Raw genomic sequence first — 20,645 nt, forward strand, 5'->3', positions numbered from 1 at the left:
CCAGGCACAGAGGAAGTATGTATTGAATATTTATTCAAAAAATAAATGAATGATTGTTGACTTGAGCCTCCTCTGAGGAATACAGCAGACACAATTATCAGACGTTTTATTAACCTTGGTTGAGTTAAATATTTCTACTCATATTTGGGCCTTCTTTTATTATCCCAACAAAGAAGTTATCATAGTACAAAGATGAGACAGACTATGGCCATTTAAGGAAATGCAATTAATAGGTTACTGTTGGAATGTTGCAGGTACAAAGAAAAGTATTTGCAAGCAATGAGGCTGGAGAAACAGAGCAGACGATGAATTCTCTAATATGCTCTGCTATAAACTTTGGATTTTATACTGAAATGAGTATAGTATGGTTATTGCTAGGGTTCAAGAGACTTGGGGTTCATCAACAAAAAAATATGCCCATGAGGAGCAGTAATACACAGCAAGCTTTATTGGGCAGTGCTTGGACAGGGCTGCATGAGAGGGGAAGTCTTTCACAGTATGAGACTGTCACATTATGAGGCTTCTGAGCAAAGAAGCCCTTAACTACTTACTTACATAGTCAGTTTTTAATAAATGGTGGTTGTTACTAATTTTTGAAAAGCAATGGAGAGCTTTGGGGCAGATATTTCAATTGGGAGGATACCTGACAGCAGTGTGGTTGATGAGTATGACACCAGCGACTTTGGGCAGACACAATGAGGGATGTCTTGTAGGAAACTACATGGAGAAGGACAGTGTACAACAGTGATCACAGGATAATAATAACAAAATTATGGATTTGAGGGATATTATGGAAAAAATTGACAGTTCAATCACTAGATAAATGTGAAGGGTGGATGCAGTCTATGATTGACAAAATGTTTGGGATGTGGTAGTTTGCCAAGATAGGAAAAAAAGAAGATAAGCAAATTTCAAGGTAGAAGGAAGATGGGGAGTTCAATTTAGGATGTAATAGGTTTGAAATGTTATATGACATCCAAATCAAGAAGCTTTGTTTGTTTTTCTTGAACTATCCATTGTCTACATGAATCTGGAGTGGACCAGGGTTGGAGATTTAGATGTTGGAGTATTAACATTCAATGATAGTTAAAATCCTGTAAATGAATGAGATTTTTTGTATGGGAGATAAAGGAAGAAAATCAAGAGTGGTTCATGTCATAATAACCATGCAAGGAAAAAATTTCAAGAAGATGATGAATAAAATGAATAGTAGAGAGGTCCTATAAGGTAAGAGCTGAACCATGTCTACTGTTTTTAGCAACTAGAAAGATGTTTGTAAGATTGGATTTAATGGACATGAAGCAGCACAGAAAGAGTGGTGGAAATAGTCTTAGGAAATGGGGAAATGGAGGTTAGAACATTTTGGTCTTTGGAACAATATGGTCGTAAGAAGAAAAGGAAAAATAAAGTGATCACTAGGATCAGAGACAAGATAGGAGATACTGAAAGAAAAATAGACATTAAAGCTACAGAAGAGAGGAAATGATACTGATTTAAGTAAGGTTCCTAAAGAGATGGAAAGATGTCATTCAAAGAACAGATGGAAGAGTTGACATTCAAAATGCAGGACAGCCACTTAGCTAACACAGAAAGAGAAGGGGTAAGTCTGGCTCTAATTGTATTTACATTTGTGTTATAGGGAGAGATGGTAGGTAGAGAAAGTTCTTGCATGATGGTCACTATTTTCTTTCTAAAGTAGAATTCATTTTCTGAGTGTGATGGAGAAAATCAGAGTGAATGTTTGAAGATATTATTGTGGGGAATGAGAGAAGTGGACTGGAAGTTTTACTGTGTAATGTTAATAGCTCAGCTGGTGGGGCAAACCATGAATTTATAGTGGTATCAGTCCTCGTGGTTGTGGCATTTGTTTTCAGTAGTGTTTGGCAACCAGATATGAAACTGGAAGAGGACTGACTGGCTGATCATGGGCCAGAGTTTTACTAATTAGATGCAGAAGAAGGGTTAAGAGCAAGGACATTGGCAGTAATGGCAAGAGAATTTCTTAGGTAATAAATCATGAGTTTTAGGTGGACCAGCATTGATAATGATCATTTAATGCCCACCCTTAGCAAGCAGCAATGCTGTGTGTTTTACATCAGTTATTTCTTAATCCTCACATCAACTTTGTGAGATGAATGTGACTCCTGTCATTTACAAATGAGAAAAGCAAAGCTGAGCTGAATAGCTGAATGAAATCAGAAGGAGGATGAGAAATTAAGAGAAATTAAAGGACCAAGGATTATAGTCCTTAATGAGATTGAAGAATATTATTTGTGGACCAGGACATATTCTTTCTGAGGAAGCAGAAAATTTAGGAGACTGTGGACACAGAGTGGTAGTTCAGAAATTATAAATCCCAAACTGGAAGAATTCCAAATGTGGTATGGTACAGGGTATCCATACAGAGGTATACAGACAATGAGCTTGAGGCATTGTACATATTAGCTGCACAGAAGAGACAGTCATCCAAGATGCAGTAGAAATAGGGGTGAAAAGCTGGGCTGGTGATTAGTCTGCTCAAGGCTTTGATAAATGTGTAGCCAGCAAATAGGAAGTCAGAAAATGGCAGTTGCACATAACTGTAAAGCATGACTATGCTAGATGTCCTGAGTTTCAAGGAGAAGTTAAGCTTTAAAAACAGCAGATGGGAATTTCATTCTTCTGGTTCCTCTTCTTCCATGCACATCCCTCTCATCCTCAGTCACCCACCAACATTTGATCCTTTCCCTCTTTCATCTGTGTTGCTTCATGTCTGAATTGAATCTCCTCTACTCCTCACTTCATCTCTCCAACCCCATTCCTAGAATCCAACATATGACCAAATTCTTTGTAAACTGAGACCTCCATGTCCTTGCTTTAGCTGCCGCTTGAATGATTCTCTCAAGACAGGGGTGGACTGGAGAGGGCAGCTGGTGTTTAATCCTCATGTGCTGAGATTCCCTGGCCTCACATATCCCAGTAAAGCCCAGGGTGAACTTGAGCAGACAGTGGCATGAGAATACAAGGAAATTGTCTGTTTTCAAGATGCCAAACTAACTGTTAAAGGGATTTTATTATGGACCTCTGAGGAAACGCTCAGGACTCATGATCTAGTTCCCACGACCTGACCGTAAGGTGAAAATAGCAGCATCCCCGGAGGATGGCAAGCTGTCCACAGCCCTGCTCCCTCACTAGCTCCTTTAGGCACCATTATCAGATCCTTCACTCCTAAGCTTGTGATCAAGTAAAACCTTGAAGAGTTGATTTTTTTCCTATGCCAATAGCCATTAACTCCCTTGTTCCTGCGTGGTTCCTTGTACTTTCATGTGGACCTAGGATTTCTTTTCTTATTGATTTTATAATTTTGGTCTCAGTCTATTGTTCTAGTTTTATAATTTTAATCTTCATATCCAAAGCATCAGTTATTTCTTTCAGCACTGTCTTATTTTTTTTTTTTAATTTAGATAAGTATGCTTTCTATAGCTTCATCTAAGTTTATTGAGATGAAGGAATGGTAAAGGATAAAGGGCAAAGACTTTGGTGCACCAATATAGAACCTGCAGGTTGCATAGATAATTTTGTCACTATTTCTTACAGAGTGGCTCAGCCATCTAATTGTAGCTGCTTCTGTAAATCTTATACACAAAAATATCCAGAGAAACTCTGTCAAATCCCTTGTTATATTGAAGATATGGTCTATGAAATTTTCCTAATTTATTACTTCAAAAACTCTTACCAAAAAAAAAAAACAAACAACTCACAAAACCTCTCCCCAACAAAAGAAACAAACAAAAGAAATGAACATGACAGGAAAGTGCAATTTTTGAGGCAGCGCCTGAGGTCCTAGACACTTGGAGATTGCAGGTGGCCTGTAGAGTTCCTTGTGGCAATAACATCTGGCCTTGCTACCACATCAATAGCTTCACACTAGTTTTAGAATTTGTCAGGTGTAAATGTACAACTTAAGTGTTGTCTTCAGAATCTACCTTTGTTGCCTAGGATGGGCCCTGTGATTTAGGCAAAAGAAAATATGTTTTGGAAATAAGGGAATTTTAAAAAAATGAGCAGTTTTGAGAAAGCGATAAGAGAGAATTTATTTGTTTATAAATGTACAATGGATATGAGAAAATTGTTTGATTTTCTGATCTGTGTATACTTGATTTTATGATTTGGGATCTGACTTGAAAACAAGCATTCTTCTTTTTTTATTTATTCAGGGGAACTGTAAAGATAGGATATTTTTACTGGTTTCCAATGTTTCTATTGAGCAGAAGACTAAAATTCTGTATTTATCAATGGATCTATACCATAGCATTATATTAGGTTTTTGATTTTAGACATCAAATAAGTTAATGGAGACAATTTAGCTCTATTTTTGCTGAATATGCTGAGCACAAGATGCTTCCTATCAGCAACTAAACACATTAATAAAACATCTAATTTTTAATAGCATAGCTGAAAGTGTGCCAATATGTGAAAGATGGTGTTATAAACTATAACAAAGTAGAACAGATTTCATTAAATAGGACTGCATACAGTGGGCTGCTGCTGCATGTATTTGAGAAAAGAAAAGCAAATATGGAAGAAATGTATGCTTAATATAAAATAATATTTCATAGATATTGTTTTTAGTAATTTTTTTCTATTCGGTAGAAATTGACATAAACAGTTTTCCTTCTTGTTAATGATTTCATGTTATTTATGTTTCAAACACTGGCTGACAGTGTGTTTGAGGAGGCAAAAGGCATCCTTAAAATGATATTAGTAATATTATTACACTTTATATTTCTATACTTTATATTAAATATGTATTTTATATATTTTATTATTGAACTTTGTATTTCACATTTTTAAAAGGACTACTACATCCATTTTTATTGTATCTGTAATTCTTTTATAAAGTAACATAAAAAAGTAGAAATTCATGTAAATTTTGGGCAAAAAGTTGAGTAGACAGTATTGCCTAAACATTGAGAAACGTGACCTAGGTGTTAAGGAGGGCAGTACTATTGATTGGTTTCAGATAGAAAGACCAGTTAAGGTGAATTAGCATTACCAAATGTGTTTTTATAGAAAAGAAGACAGTGAAATAAAAGAAAAGGTAAAAAAAAATTATCTTGTTGAGAATTATGAGATGATACAGGCATTTGAGAGAAAACTGGAAGATGTGTTGGGATAAACAGATTAGAATGGCAATTCTGTTTAAGTTGATATTTGTCCACCATACTTAATACAGTATTTTTAGTTGCACTTTTAGTTTATTACAGGTTTGCATAAGTCTACTCCTTGTCTATCAAGCTAGGAAATTCCTTCTTCTCTTTTGCTGTAATGATTTAACATGCTCCAGTCTAATTTCTTTCGTCATAAAGCAGACCCAAGTAAATCACACCTTAACTCCAGACCCTGCTCTGAGAGCCCCTCCTCCTGCACCACAAAATGGCTCCTCTCTTGCATGGCCCACATTTCACATCTACAATTTCCTACCTCCCATTCTGTTCTCAATACAATGAGGTCTGAATCCTGTCCTCACAGCTTTTTTGAAACAACTTCTGAGAGATGACCAGATGACCAGAAGAATATCCAGAAAGATGTTCCAGATCCCAGGAACATAGGGTCTTTAGATCAATTGATTTTGTTGTGGGATTTGATATAATCACACCTTCTTTTAATTCTCAACTCCAGCATCAGTGTGTTATCATTTGCTCTGTTCTTTATTTACCTCTCAGTCTGTCTCAAGTTTCCTTCACCACTTCCTTAGCCTCTGCTCTCTGGTTAAATATTGATAGTTGTGTTCAATCTCTTCTCTTTAACTGTATTCTCCTAAGGCCTACTCACCCATGCTCTCAGATTTATTTATTAGATGATTATTATTCTTCAATCGATATCTCCACATTTCATACATTTTAATCAAGAACAGATTTATATTTCAGATTCCCTTGAGTTCATCTCCAGTGAATGTCTCACACATCTTAAAAAGAACAAAACAGACAAGCAATTCTACTCTTGCCTGTGGTAGATTCCTTGGGTAGTGATCTTGTCCTCTCCGATCCACCAAGAGAAACAAGCCCTTCACTCACCAGCTTCCTCCTTCTGGTTACCACGTTTTGTGGCTACTACTTCCAAATAATCTCTGGTATCCATCCCCTCCTCTCCTTCACCTCTTTCTGAGTTAATTCATGCTCTAGCTATTTGGAAGTTAAATTATAGAATTTTATACCCACGATTTTATACACTTATACTTAAATTTTATACTTAAAACTGCTACTCATGGGAGTCTCCTTCTCTTTACTCATTAAAAAATTCCATCTAGTCACTGACACCAAAGGCATCTTGTAAGGCAAAAAGAAATCATCACATTTGCTCTTCTTAAAATCCTTACCAGGCTCATCACTGTTTTCAAGATAAAGTCCAAAGTCTTGTGCATGGCATAGAAGGCCATTTGCCATCTGTGCCCTGCCCACACACCTCCCCAGTTTCTTGCCAGAGAACACAAAAACTACTTAGAGTTCCCCAAACAGCGTATGCTTTTTCATGCCAGACTCATGGCCTGTGATGCCATCAATCCTCTCCTATCTTGTTTCACTAGCAAAGAACTACTCATACTTGAGAAATTAGTTCAGGTTATATAGTCTGTACTAATACATTCATTTTATATAAGAGGATACCAAGACTCAAAGAACTTAAATTACTTTTCTAAGGCTAGTCTATCGTGAAAGAATTTGTTTTTATTTTATTTTATTTTATTTTTTGAGGGTCTAGTGGTACTTGTGTCTTTACTTCTATCTATTTTGAATTTTCTGAAATAAAGCTTTTCTTTTTAAAGCCACCCCGACCCTACCCTGGCTGCTGGATGCCTACTGGAAACATGGGGCAGAACGGAAGCAGTAAACACCAAACATCTGGGAGGGAGAGTCCAGTGAGGCGCGAAGGAACAACAAATGCCCCCACCTCCCTCTAGAGGGCGCTAGAACAGGGCTGTCCTTCGTGTTCTGAAGATGGGTAGGCCTCCTACTAGATCCCATCAGGCGTCGAAGCCCTGAAAGCTGAGCCAAGGACATGGGTCAGTTCAGGGTTCATATCCAGGCCTCTGAGCTGCGTGTAACCCTGAGCCAGGCTCTCCAGCCNATTTTCGGCCTCAGCTGTCTCTGCTGGAAAGTTGGAGCACCTGGTGAGGGTGGTGAGTTGCGGAGAGGGGGGAATTACAGAGTTCACTGTGTATATAGCACACCAGGCGAGCCACACGCTTTCCCGTCGTCACATCACCATCGGGACCACCGGAGTAGGGGACCACCTTAGTTACCTCATTTTACAGAAAGACATCCTTTCTTGTGGGGTCCCGGTGACGAGCCAGGGTGGTATCCTGCAGCAGAGCAGCCCACTGCGGGGGACAGTGAGGAAGGGGCCGCAAGCGCCAAGCCTCTGAGATCCCACTCACCCCCCAGCAGTTCGGCGTGTCCCCAGTTGGTCTGCGGTCTTGCTCTCAAGCGCTGGTGACCAGCAACTTTTGCGGCCCCAGACGCCCCGGAGGGCCACCAGCCGACCATGGGACCCATCTGACTTACAGTGCAGGGACCCCCCCACCAGAGAATGAGCCCTGTCTGGCCTCACCGCCCACTGTGGTGGGAGGATTTAAATGCAAGTCTTCCTATCTCCATAGCACGGGCTCTTTCCAATACCATTCACGAAATAAGGCAACCCCAGACCTATTTCCTAGTGTTCTCCAGTGACTTCATTTATTCAACTTGTTACAACTTGTAGCCTGGGTAAATTTGACCTACCTCCAACCTTTGCAGAACTGTATCTGATAAAAGGTAGACTAGAATTTAGAACATCCTTTAACAACGGGTATTTGGGTTAATCAGAAAAATCAGCAAAAAAGAAAAAAATGTGTAATGATATGACTGTTATTTTCAAAAGATAATTTTCAGGGGAAAACTGAGCCCCCCATTTTGCTGGTGTATTGTAAGTCATATGTAAGAAATACAATAAATATGTATTGTGGGGAGCAGATTGTTAGCAGATGCTAAGGTATCTCAGACCATGTCTCATCATTTTTCCTCTCCTAAACACTACTGCTTATGGAAAGAAAAATAAGTACACTTAAAATTTTTTTCAATGTTTATTTATTTATTTTTGAGAGAGAGAGAGAAAGAATGTGAATAGGGGGAGAGAATGTGAGCAGGGAGAGAGGCAGACAGAGAATCCTAAGCAGACTCCACAGGCCCAGGACAGCTCAGAGCCGGAGGAGGGGCTGGAGATCACCAGCCAAGAGAACATGACCTGAGCCAAAATCAAGAGTTGCTTAACCAACTGAGCCACCCAGGCGCCTGGAGAAATAAGTACCCTTTTTAAAACCACTTATACAAGATTAAATATTTTTACATACTTATTTGACTAAATGAGAAATATTTATTAGCCCACTAGTTATTAACAGGTTTGTTTCTTTTTTTAAAAAAATGACGATTTATGGGGGCGCCTGGGTGGCTCAATTGGTTGAGGATCCAACTCTTGATTTTCAAGTAGGTCATGATCCCAAGGTCATGGGATTCAGCCCTGTGTCTGGCTCCTTGATGGGCATGGAGACTGCTTGGAATTGTCTCTCTCTCCCTCTGCACCTCTTCCCTGCTTGCGTGCTCTCTCACACTCTCTGAAATTAAAAAAATAATAATAATTTATGAACTGGGAATAAGAAATAACAGTATATGAGTTTGGAATAATTTAGCAGCTTATTATTATTATTTACATAAATGAAGCATAAACATTTTTAGAAGGTATTACAATTTACTTACAAATGACGTAAGTTTCTAATGCTTTCATTTCTTTGGCATTGGATATAAAGTGTTTATTGTGTCACTGACAAAAATATTATCAGAGCATTACAGAAAATAAGCAGAGTGACTCCTAGGCAAGTACCTATCTAACAATCCTTAAATGTTATTAGGAGAAACTCAACTATTCCATGTAATTATTTTGCAAAGGAAGAGAGCCCGACTGGGGGCTGTAGGGTCTGCCTAAACAATACTATACCAAGCTGGATGCTTACGAGAAGCACATAAAACATGGTCTTTTTGCTTGTCATTGCAATGAATAACACTTAAATGTAATATTTACTATAATATTCTCTTATAATAGAAGTGTTTCATTTTCCTTNAACTGGGGGCTGTAGGGTCTGCCTAAACAATTGAATGGATCACTATACCAAGCTGGATGCTTACGAGAAGCACATAAAACATGGTCTTTTTGCTTGTCATTGCAATGAATAACACTTAAATGTAATATTTACTATAATATTCTCTTATAATAGAAGTGTTTCATTTTCCTTGTATATTATATTGGAGGTTTTGATTTCCCAAGGCAAAAAGATGATAGTTTCTTGTTTACCAGTGGCAATAATAATTAGAGCTAAAAATGAACCATTTTCATATTTAAATGTATTGGCTTAGTAACTGAACACTTCTTATCCTACCTTCAAATAGTAAAAAACAAAAGAAAGTATCGCTAAGATTAGCCCAACTTGTGAAAAGACAGTATTACATTCTTTGGGATTTTAAATTAAAATCAGTATGTCTTTGGTTTGTGTTTGGTTAATAATGGAAAGCATTTCCTAAATAAAAAAAAAAGAAATCTATACTGTATTAACCGAACTAAGAAAAATTATCACTCTGTTACTCCATCCTACCAGACGTTTTGGGTCCAGATGTTATTTTGTATTTATTTTGCAGTGTTTATTATGACAGACCAAGCCCTTTATGTTTTAAAGATACATTGGTCAGTTTATTTATAGAGAGACAGCTTCTCCAAGTGAAGACAGTTTACTCTGGGTGTGGGTTAAGCTACAGAGCACGAGAAGCAATGGGTGTGTCTGGGTTTCTCTAGTGTGTTCTCTATCACTCTTTTCATTTCCCTTCATTATGAGGACTCTTCCTTTCTTTTCTTTTCTTTTTCTTTCTCGCTTTTTTCTTTTAATCGTGTAAGGTTTTACATCATTTACTTGTGAAGAAGAGTTGCATTCCTGCAGCAATTACCTTGCACAGGGAATGAAAGAATCCCAAGATAGAATGGGTGACTGGGCCTCCATGCATTTGCTTACAAATCTGGCTCCTGTCAGAGGTGAAACTGGAGATTGTCCCAAGGCACCCAGGTTACAGAGCAGATAGTTGGGTTTTGATACAATCGCTAGTGTATCTTGAACCGAGCTTAGTACTGGCTGTTGGGCAAGGGGAGTGCAGGGGACTGGGTGGTTGTGTTTGTGCAGTGAAGCTCCATCAAGGGTGTGGAGGCCCCCTGCTGAAAGCTTCTGTTATCCTTTTCCTCCCTGTGTTGCAAAATAAAACAATATTAAACTGTAACACCAGTATGAGAAAGTTCAACAGACTTGTCATTTTTCCCATTGTGACTACTTCCATGCCACTTTGGTAATACTGAATAGCATTTTCTTTTCAAAAATTGTTTTGTAATATAGAAGAGCATTTTTTCCCCCAAAATTGTTTTCCTTACCTCTGTTGTGCAGAGTGCCTCAGAGCGTGCTTAGTCTTCCTGTTGGGAAATCCAGGGCTGAGCTGTGGTAGAGCCTGGGGGCATTGCAAAACAGAAGCCAGGAATGTGGTATCCGGTGAAGGCTGAGGGCAGTCTGGGATTCGGGCTGGTGAGGCATCCTTAGAAAGTTAAGTGCAGCACTTTGCAGTAAGATTGAAGCTTCATCTTGCAAATTTAAGTACATAGGGGATTTCACTTTTCATTATTTTCTTCTACTTTAGTATTATTTTTCTTCCTACATTTTAAGAAGTGATTTGAGAATGAATTGGTTTTCTGAAGCATTCTTCTCAATTCATTTTTAACTTAATGATTGAGTCTTGCATAGTTTCACTGGCTAGTTTAGTGGTTCAGTCATGATTGCCTTCACAGATAAAGACATTTTCCTTCAAACAGATAGTTAAATAAATCACTTTATCTCTGCAAAGTTAGGCCTACATATTTTCACATTTCCTGATTTTTTTGTTATCAAAACTAATAAAGTTATGTGACTGCAGAAGCAATAATATGTTTTCTTTATCTTTGTACAGCTTGGAAAACATTAATATTTATGAACACAAGGGTTGGTAAAGCAATTATTATAAAATAACACAAAGCATTTAACCTCTACCCAGAAACCTGCTAGAAAATTTTAGGAAAATATTTATGTAGCCTATACATATGAAAATACTAAGTCTAATTGGGTAGCTCTTTTGGCCCCTTCAAGCACTATTGCTAATTAGCTATACAATAAGAAAGGCAGTTTCTATAGTTTCATTATTCATTTATTTAAATGATACTTCATTAGTGGATGGTGCTATGGTCTAAATGTGTCCCCTCAAAATTTGTATGTTGAAATCCTAATTCCCACTGAGATAGCATTAGGAGGTGGGTGGGGCCTTTGGGAGGTGCTTAGGTCATGATGCCAGAGCCCTCATAAATAGGACCAGTGCCCTTATAGAGGAGGCTCCACAGAGGCCCCTAGCCCTGTGCACCATGCAAAGACACCAAGTGAAGGTGCCACACATGAAGCAGAAAGTGAGTCCTCACTAGATACCAGATCTGCCAGCACCTTGGTCTTGGACTTGTAGCCTCCTAAAGTGTTATCTATAAACTAACCAATCTGATATTTTGTTATAGCAGCCCAAACAGACTTAAGACAGGAAGGAAGTACCTCTATTGATTGCTTTTATATTCATTTCCCAAAGTGATTTAGTTCCCAAAATATTAAACCTGAAACAAATGATGCTCTTCTATAGTAATTGCTCTTTAAGTTTATCAATTTTTAATTCTTCTTTGTCAATTTGGCCTTTATTTATTATCTAATTGACTGGTTGTTTTGAAGAATGGAAAGAGTAGAGACAAGGAAACTGATACTTGCCCAGAATTTCAAATTGCTTATGATTGCAGGAATGTCGATGACCAAACAATCTATTCTGGTGATTGTGGGAAGGATGATTTTTCATAATAAATTTAGAAATCTGGAGACCTAGAACAGCATGTTCTAATGGTCTCTTCTTTTCTATAAATAATACCATCTCAAATTTGATTGGATCATACAGATATACAAATTCTATTCTTTTGGCCCTAACATGTTTGTATATTAACCTATGCTTTAAACATTCCACAGTCAACAAGTGGAAATATTGGTTTATCCCAATAATTCATTTTTCTCCTTCTATTCTAAAAACTCCAACATTTAAAAGAGACTAGGATGGCAATCAAGAAAGCTAGATTTCATTTGCATGAAAATAACTCCCTTTCCTAAGGATTCTATTTCTCTATTTTTTTTTTTTTTTGAATCATAAACTATTCTCACTGATGGTTTGGATAAAACTAAAATCTATTTTCCTATAGCATTAGGTATATGCCTAAAGTGAGTCATAATCATTTTAAAAAAGTTCATTTATTTTGAGAGAGAGAGAGAGCGCGCAGAGGAGTGTCAGAGGGAGAGAAAGGGAGAGAGAGAATCCCTACCAGTCTTTGTGCTGTCAGTGCAGAGCTATATGAAGGGCTCAATAGCATGGACCGTGAGATCATGACCTGAGCTGAAATCAAAAGTTGGGTGCTCAATCCACCGAGCCACCCAGGTGCCCCACCATTTTTTTTTTTTTTTACTATGGGAAAAAGATCAGTAGGAGCACTCAGTGATAAATAGGACCTACTTCTAAATAGTTACCACATGAGGAAATTTCCTTCGATGTTAAATACCAAGTGTTCTTGTTTTTGTTTTCCTAGTTTCCTTTTGTTTTGTTTTTATTAAACTACTGCTTTAAGACGTGTAAATAATATTCTTTCCCTAGTTTTATATTAAGAGTAGAGGAACTTGCTAAATTATTTTCCAATGTATTTCTACATTAATTTTTAAATCATTGGGTAATATTTTTTCTTCTCAAGCTAGTCAACCAAAAAACATAAACAAGCAAGTACAGGACTGAAGTTGGGAAAGAGGCCAAAGGCTAGGGTGATTGACACTATCACCAGGGAGAGCCCAGTGTCCCAAGGCTAGAAGCATTTTTTTTTTTTTTTTGGCATAGCATTTTAGGGGAGAGGCAATGCATATTTATCATAGAGTAGCTTTAAGGATGAAAATAAGACCCCTCCCTTCATTTCAGAATCAGAAGTTTTGTATTGTCTTCTCTTTTGCTTTCTTCCCTTCCCTTCCCTTCCCTTTCCCTTTCAAATACTGAGGCTGTCATGGCCAAATGCTTGACAGAGATGGTATAAAACTTCCTTCCTACCTCTTGGGAGGTTGGAAACAACCAAGAGTATGCATGATCTGGGGAGAGAGAACATGTACAGTGCCATCAACTAACTCAAAAAGGTCCCTGGTATAGATTAAAAATTTCATTGTAGCTTATGTTTTTATGTCCGGGCACCACAAAATTTACAAAGTGAAGTGGTGGTGGTGACTCCTGCCCCATTCTTGACAAAGTTCCAATGATAACATTTAAAGAAAAATATGCCGAAGGAAAGTCTGCATGCTGCATTCTTAAATATGTGGTGACTTCAAGCATTAGTACTTTTATTAACTCCTTCTTGGGAAAAATATGAATAATTTCCTCTATGAGTAAAGTTTCCAGTGAGGCCAACAGTGTGAGGAATGAGGAAAGGCAATAAATCTGTTGTTGCAGCTAGTGACAGGCTAAAAACAATAGTAGCTTATATATATATAGTTTACAATTTCAAAATATTTATAAATGTGTTGTATTATTTTAATTTTATTATAGAGGTAGATACTCCTGTAAAATTTTTAATGAGCTGTTAAATTGTTTGAAAAAATCTATCTCTTATTTAAAATCTATTTGTGATGGAAATTTGATAGGGAGAACTAAAATAGTAACTGATATTAAAGTATAAAAGCCAGTTCATCAGTTAAACCTCAATTAACCATAAATCTTTGATAGTAAAATTTATTACTTATTCCACTTAGCTTAAAATTTTTCTAATACATACTTGCCAATTTTCTATTTTTAAAAGTAAAATGTAATCTTCAGTAGATGATTCAATATCTTTGATGGTCTCAAAATCAGTTTCAATAATATTTTTCATTGCATACAACTGTAGATATAGAAGCATAAGATTATTTTTCAAGCTGTTGGTATATCATATTATTTTATGGTCATGCAATTCTGTCTTCTGAAATTATCATGTTGCCAATTTTCCCAGTGAATGGAATATTTTTGCTAGTTGAGTTTCTTTTAAAAATATATTTCGATGACTATAAATAAAAACGTTTACTATTTTTTGCCTCCTTTCTTCTTTCTTCCCTCCCTCCTTCCTTTTTCTTTCTTCCTTTCCCCTTCCTTTTCCTTCCCTTTCTTTTTTTAACCTGCTTATATGATGGATATGTGGACCTATGAAATGCTTGAGAGACAATACGGGTAAGAAAAGGGATGTGACAATTAAAATATTGATACTGGATGTCTAAAGTAGTGGGGAGAAAATGAGGTATTATCTGCAGGAAGTTGTTTTGGCAGTTCCATTAGCAAGAAAGACTTGTTGATGTTTCTTCCTGAATCATTTTAATTCTAAGCAGAAATTCAAGGAAAAGATGGTTGTATTGGCAAATACCCTGCTTACAGTGAATGAGAACTAAAATGAGCATCAGTCCACAGTCATAAAGGGCTGCAGTAATCCATGACTTCCCCAAGGAGCCATACCTGCTGATCTGCTGTTCCTTTTCTGTTTAAACTTTGGTCTTTTCTGATGGCACATAATTCTCATTTCTCCTTACCTTCTGAACATACTTGCCTGCTCTCATCCACTTCCCCACCAGGTAGCCCACAGGACCTCTGGAGCTCACACACAGATACATAGACAGATACAGGCACACATATGCACCTTTATACACACATTCAGAGTTGAGCCTTATCCTGGGTTAAGGCCTCTGTGATTTGACTTCTTAGCTTCTTCTTCATGAGGTACTAATTCAGATCACAGAAAAATACTTCCATAATGTGTGCCATGGACATTCTTGGAATTAATAATAAATATGATTTTAAAGGAATATGATGTAGGGGAAGGAGCATGGGCTTTGGAGTCAGCCAGAGCAAAGACTGACCTCGAGGCTTACTGGTTGCTACTTGCATGACTCTGGATACTTCCCTGTGCCCCAATTTCCTCATTTTTTTCTTCCAAGATTTTTTAAAAAAATTTAAGGTAGTTAACATATTGTGTAGTATTGGTTTCAAGAGTAGAATTTAGTGATTCATCACTTACATATAATACCCAGTGCTCATCACAACAAGTGCCCTCTTTAATGCCCATCACCCATGTAGCCTATCCCCCGCCTACCTCCTCCATCAAGTCTCAATTTGTTCTCTGTATTTAAGAGTCTCTTATGGCTTGCCTCCCTTTCTGTTTTTATATCATTTTATTTTTCCTTCCCTTCCCCTATGATCATGTGTTTTGTTTCTTAAATTCCACATATGAATGAAAAAAAGAGATCAAGAACTCAGACTGCTTTGGGGATAATTACAGAATATAATTTAGTCAAAGGGTAAATGGCTAGCACAAAGAAGCTACAATTCTATGAACTCTGATTATAAGAAGCAACAAATCAGCCTTAGAAAGAGGACTTTTCCCTCCTAATTTGCATAGACATAGTTGCCATTGTTTTGAGAAAGTCTAGTCAGTTCTGCTATTAAAATATATTCATGGGAAAGACAGGGTGTCTTTATTTACACTAATTGATAAAATATGTATGCATACTTGAAAGAATAAGTAATTTCTCAGTCTTAAGAGGATTTAAGACAAACTTGTATTTTTAGTTATTATTATTGATTTAATTTCCATGATTCTTACATATATAACTTGAGATTACTACGTGTACACTTATATGGATATTATCACTTACCAGCAGTTAAGAAATAAAATTGATTTATATGTGTGACTTGTGAAATTAGTCATTACTTTTTTTTAAAGTAAAGGTGTAAACATTAAAAAAATATGTTTATTTATTGAGGGTAGAGAGGGGCAGAGAGAGAGGGAGAGAGAGAGAATCCCAAGCAGGCTTCACACTCAGTGCAGAGCCCAATGCAGGGCTTGATTGCATGACTATGAGATCATGACCCAAGCCCAAATCAAAAGTTGGATGCTCAGCCAACTGAGCCACCCAGGCTCCCCCAAATTAGTCATTACTTTTTTATTGTTATTTATTTATATACAGAATAGTTATTTTATATTGAGTGATGAAACTTTTAATTCTCCCAACAACTTTGCAAGGTAGGTGTTGCCATTTCCATTTTGCAGATGAAGAATGGAGGCTCTGAGAAACCATACAACTGGCTCAAGGTCACACAGGTTATTACCAGTTAAATAACAGAACTAAAATGTTAACCTAGACCACCTAACTTTAGCTAAGGAGAATGTCCCACTTTTTTTGAGATCTCCCTTTGTGGAGAAATCTTGAAACTTTCTGGCATTAGTTGCATTTACATATTCCTTTTTTTCTTTCTCAGTGCTATTCATTTCAGTATTTTAACAACCAGGAATGTGAACAACTTTTAAGTCAATAACATCAGAGTTCAATCTGTGTCCTTTAAGAGCCTATAACCTGCATTTTTTTTGGGAAAAAGCAGAGTTGAAGAACCAAAGGACACTCCCAACTGAGGAGTACTCATTAAGGGCACCTTGAACTAACAGAGAGGTCACATGCTTCCCTGGCAGTGATCACCTCCAGCCGACTTCTCTCAGGTTGCACTTAAGAAATAGAAACCCAGAGCCATTGTGTTTTGCCAATGGTTAACACCTGGGACCAGAACCTAACTTTTGATGATAGAAAAGAGACTCTCCTTAGTTATAAAGCAGAATTTGGAGACCAGGAGTGTAGATCTGACGTAGGCAGATTAATATTGCTGTGCACTCACTCTCCATTCTCTGAATCGCGAATTTATTAGCCAGCCATTACCATCAACAGTTTACCAGTTCCCATAGACAGAATGATGGTAGAAAGCTAATGCATTCTGTGACTAATGTGGGAAATTTCCAGAAGGTGATCATGAGTCTTTGCTCAAAGGTGAGTAGGCTGCCAGTTTGAAGATCACTGATTGAAGAACAATGATTCAATGTTCTCAAGATCTATTACAGATACATTTAAAATTAATGTTGCCTTTGTCTTCATTATATTTCACCCAAGGTGTGTATATTAATGCTAATTTTTATTTCTTTTTCTTTTGTAATAATTCTAATTTTATTTAAGTGCTGCATCAGGGATTTAGATTATATGCTATTTTCTGGAGGATCTTGAGGTATAAGTCTTGAGTCAAAACACTTGGGAAGACATGATAGTCATTGTCACAATTTTTGCATCCTTGTTGATTTAAACCTTTTTCCAGCACCTCTTTTGCAGGCGTAGACATTCCCAGTAATTGGTTTTTGAAAGAATGGAGACAATGATAAACATAGAAAGAGACACAAATCATTTGCCCACTTAAGCTTGATTAGATAAATTGAGGACAAAGATGGTGTCTGAAACCATCCAAAAGTTCTAGAACATGGGAATATGCTTCCATTTAATGTGGTTTTCTAGGAAAATGTTTATTTCTCCTTGGTGATATAAGTAGTAGTTGAAAATAGAATTTTTTTGTGCACATTGGGAATTGATCTAGTTGATTGAAACACTTATCTCACACAGACTAGGAAAGAAAACACCAGAATAAGAAACAGAAATGCATCATTCAAAAATTTTATATCTTGGAAGACAAAAAAAGAAGTGAAAAACGAATTAAGGCAAGCAGTCCACATGAACAGTACAGTTGGTAGGAAAAGAGTGACCAGAGACAGGCAGCCAGAAGCCAGATTCATTGCCAATTCTTCAGAAACCATGATCTTTAGAGGGCTGGGCAGTGTAGTGGGCAGACCAGCCATGCATCCTTCCATCACAACAGGAAGGTTAAGGTGGGTCATGAGCTCCTGAACTGCTTGCTCAGAGATGCCTCCTCTTGCCCTGGGCTGACTGTGTCCTCTGTGAAACACTGGTGAGGCCTTCAGCTAGGGTGACTTCAATCCCCAAAAGAGATCCACAGACTGAGAAAATGTGGAGAAGAAAAGGCCAAATGTTCAAGTTGCAGGAGGAACTAACATACAAGGAAAGATGCTAATTTCTAAGCAATGAAAGGGGAGCAGTGAAATAATTTTGGGAAGCCTATGCATCTATGGTAGAATTTTGCTGAGTAAGAGAAAAGTTGAATAAATATCTCCTAATATTCTATAAGTAAATCTCTAAGTACTTACATAAAGGTGGATTCAAAAAGCAAACACTGAGAAATGTAATATGTTCATATTACATAGGATACAGAATCCTCTTTCCTAATTCACGAGTCTGTAAGAGTTACAGCTTTCCAATAAAAACAATGAAACAAAATGAGCAAAACTTTAAAAACTATCAACAAATATATTTATTGTGGTGGCTTCCCCCCTACTAGATACACCTCGTTAGAAGGTAGGATCCCTTTTAGTTCCAGGTGGACCATTAAGCAGGTAATAAAATTGTTTTTCTCTCAGAAAACACATGACTTTGCAAACATGTTCTATTCTCCTGGCTTTAGTCTTTGTTTTCTATGAAATCAGAATTTTCTTCTAATAAGTATGATTTTGTTTTTGGAAGTTACAGGTACATGTTTACAGATTTATATAACCCAAGGGGTAGCAGAGGCTGAACCACAGTGCTGACACAGATTGGAGACCTGTTCCCAGTAATCACAACCCTTCACAGTCTTGTAAAGCACAGAAGTCATCTCCAATGCTATGGTTTCTTCCACATTTTGCCTTTCTCCAATCCCACAGGGTGTCCTTAACTCTGGTGTGCACTCTCACGTTTCTTGCAGAAGGACAGGGTGAGGGCAATAGAACCAATCTTAACATGGTTGTTTCTATAGTGAGGATTCCTAGGATTCCAAGTGCCAGGCCCTACTCTCTGAGCACTCTCTAGATCTCCTGGAAAAAAAACAACACCACTGTTCTTTGAAAGATGTTTCTCTTCCCTGATCTCCTATATTACTTTGAAGGGATACTGCATTTTTGAATTTGCAGAACTATCTTTCGCTTCTTAAAGCAATAGCTTGAACAATTATTTTTATAGGGAAAAGATGTTGCTTCTCCAGATGTCATCATTATGTTGTTACATCTTATAGCCTATTGATAGTTATGTACAAGATTTCTTGTCTCTCAGAAATGCACAGAAGCAAGTAAGATAACCATTCGAAAACATCCCTTCTTTGAACTTTTGGCTCTTTGTTGTTAACTATGCTTGTATGAAGATTATAGCAACTATTTGGAATGTTGTTTAGACTGAGCAGTAACTGACACGTTGTCCATTTGTGGTCGTAATGGCTAGAGCACCTGTCCTGGGCATCTGGTTGAGATAGCAGCATCATGAGTTTACAACAATCTCATGGGACCCTCTAATGTACAGTGCTGACTGATACCGATTTCTGTTGTTTATCTTGGACCCTTCGCTTCTTCTGCTGCTGTTTGTCTTTGTTTTCTCGCTGTTCTGGAGTATCTCTGCTGGGTTCCAGACCTTTGTGATCAGGTATTGCGTCCTTACTTTCTTCTTTATTAAGTTTTTTTCTTTTCCTCTCCCTTTCTTTTTTTCCTAAAATGAAAGAATACACCTTTAAAAATATATTCAATTATGCACTCTTTGGTTATTCTAAGTTTTAAAAAATGAGTTAAATTTTTCTGTTGCGTATCATACCCATAGATGCCAAATATCTACTACTTAATTTTTTTTGCTTTTATTATTTATTTTTGAGAGAGAGAGAGAGGGAGTGTGTGTGTGTGGGGGGGGGGAGGAGGGATAGAGAGGGGGAGAGAGACACAGAATCTGAAACAGATTCCAGGCTCTGAGCTGTCAGCACAAAGTCTGACGCAGAGCCTGAACTCACAAACTGCGAGATCATGACTTAAACTGACGTTGAACACTCAACTGACTGAGCCCCCAGGCGCCCCCTAAATATCTACTATTTAAATCACTCAACTACTTTTTATTATGTCTGTCTTATATTTTAAGAAATGTAAGCAGGAAGCACAAAACATAAGGAAGCAATGGATATATGGTAGTTCTGAATAGTAGAGGGCTCTATAGTTAAAGTTTGATAACTATTTTACATGATAGTTGTGAATATTTAATATAACATTTTGAGTACATTTCTTGCCATATAAGAAATTTTAATTGTATTTTGTTATCTGGCTCCTATTTAAGCCACTATTTTGTATTAAAAATTTTCCAAGTAGCAGTTACATATTTGCAGTTTGCTGATATAACTGCATGCCATCTATTAAAAGAGAACTGGTTTGCATAACAAATATGCAAATCCCAGGATAACAGTACCTTATTTCAACACAAATGTTTATATGTTGAAATTAATTTCCTTTGCAATTACATGCAGGGGTGGTGGTAACTATAACTTGTCAATAACCCTATGGTATAAGCTACAAAAGCAGGAACATTGTGTCTCTATCAATCAAATGAGCAAATATTTCTTGGATATGCACTGGATTCCATGGAGGTCTCTGCTCTTGAACTGGGTTTGAAATATAGATTTAGTTAAGAGTCACAGTATGGAGCATTTTAAAAAGCGAGTCAACACGATTTTAAGGTTTGGATGTGGAAAGACATACTGCAAGGGAACCCAGAGCCAGGGCAG

At 37.3% G+C, this 20,645-nt stretch overlaps 1 protein-coding gene across 2 annotated transcripts in view; it reads right to left on the minus strand.

Annotated features, from left to right (window-relative positions):
• Positions 1-17,671: 17,671 nt before the first annotated feature.
• The window catches only part of RSPO3 (R-spondin 3), an 85,118-nt gene continuing 82,144 nt past the window's right edge, over positions 17,672-20,645 (minus strand). Inside the window, exons 5-6 of one of the 2 annotated variants that reach the window (XM_077769432.1) lie at positions 19,422-19,591; positions 17,672-18,021 (exon numbers count right to left, since the gene is read on the minus strand). In XM_077769432.1, coding sequence (XP_077625558.1) covers positions 17,986-18,021; positions 19,422-19,591 — 206 coding nt within the window. In that variant the 3' untranslated portion in view covers positions 17,672-17,985. Of the gene's footprint in view, positions 19,592-20,645 lie in introns of both variants that reach the window. The other variant, XM_077769433.1, reaches the window with a different exon arrangement.

Source organism: Crocuta crocuta, unplaced genomic scaffold (genome assembly GCF_008692635.1).
Source record: "Crocuta crocuta isolate KB4526 unplaced genomic scaffold, BGI_CrCroc_1.0 scaffold646, whole genome shotgun sequence".
Lineage (NCBI taxonomy): Eukaryota > Metazoa > Chordata > Mammalia > Carnivora > Hyaenidae > Crocuta > Crocuta crocuta.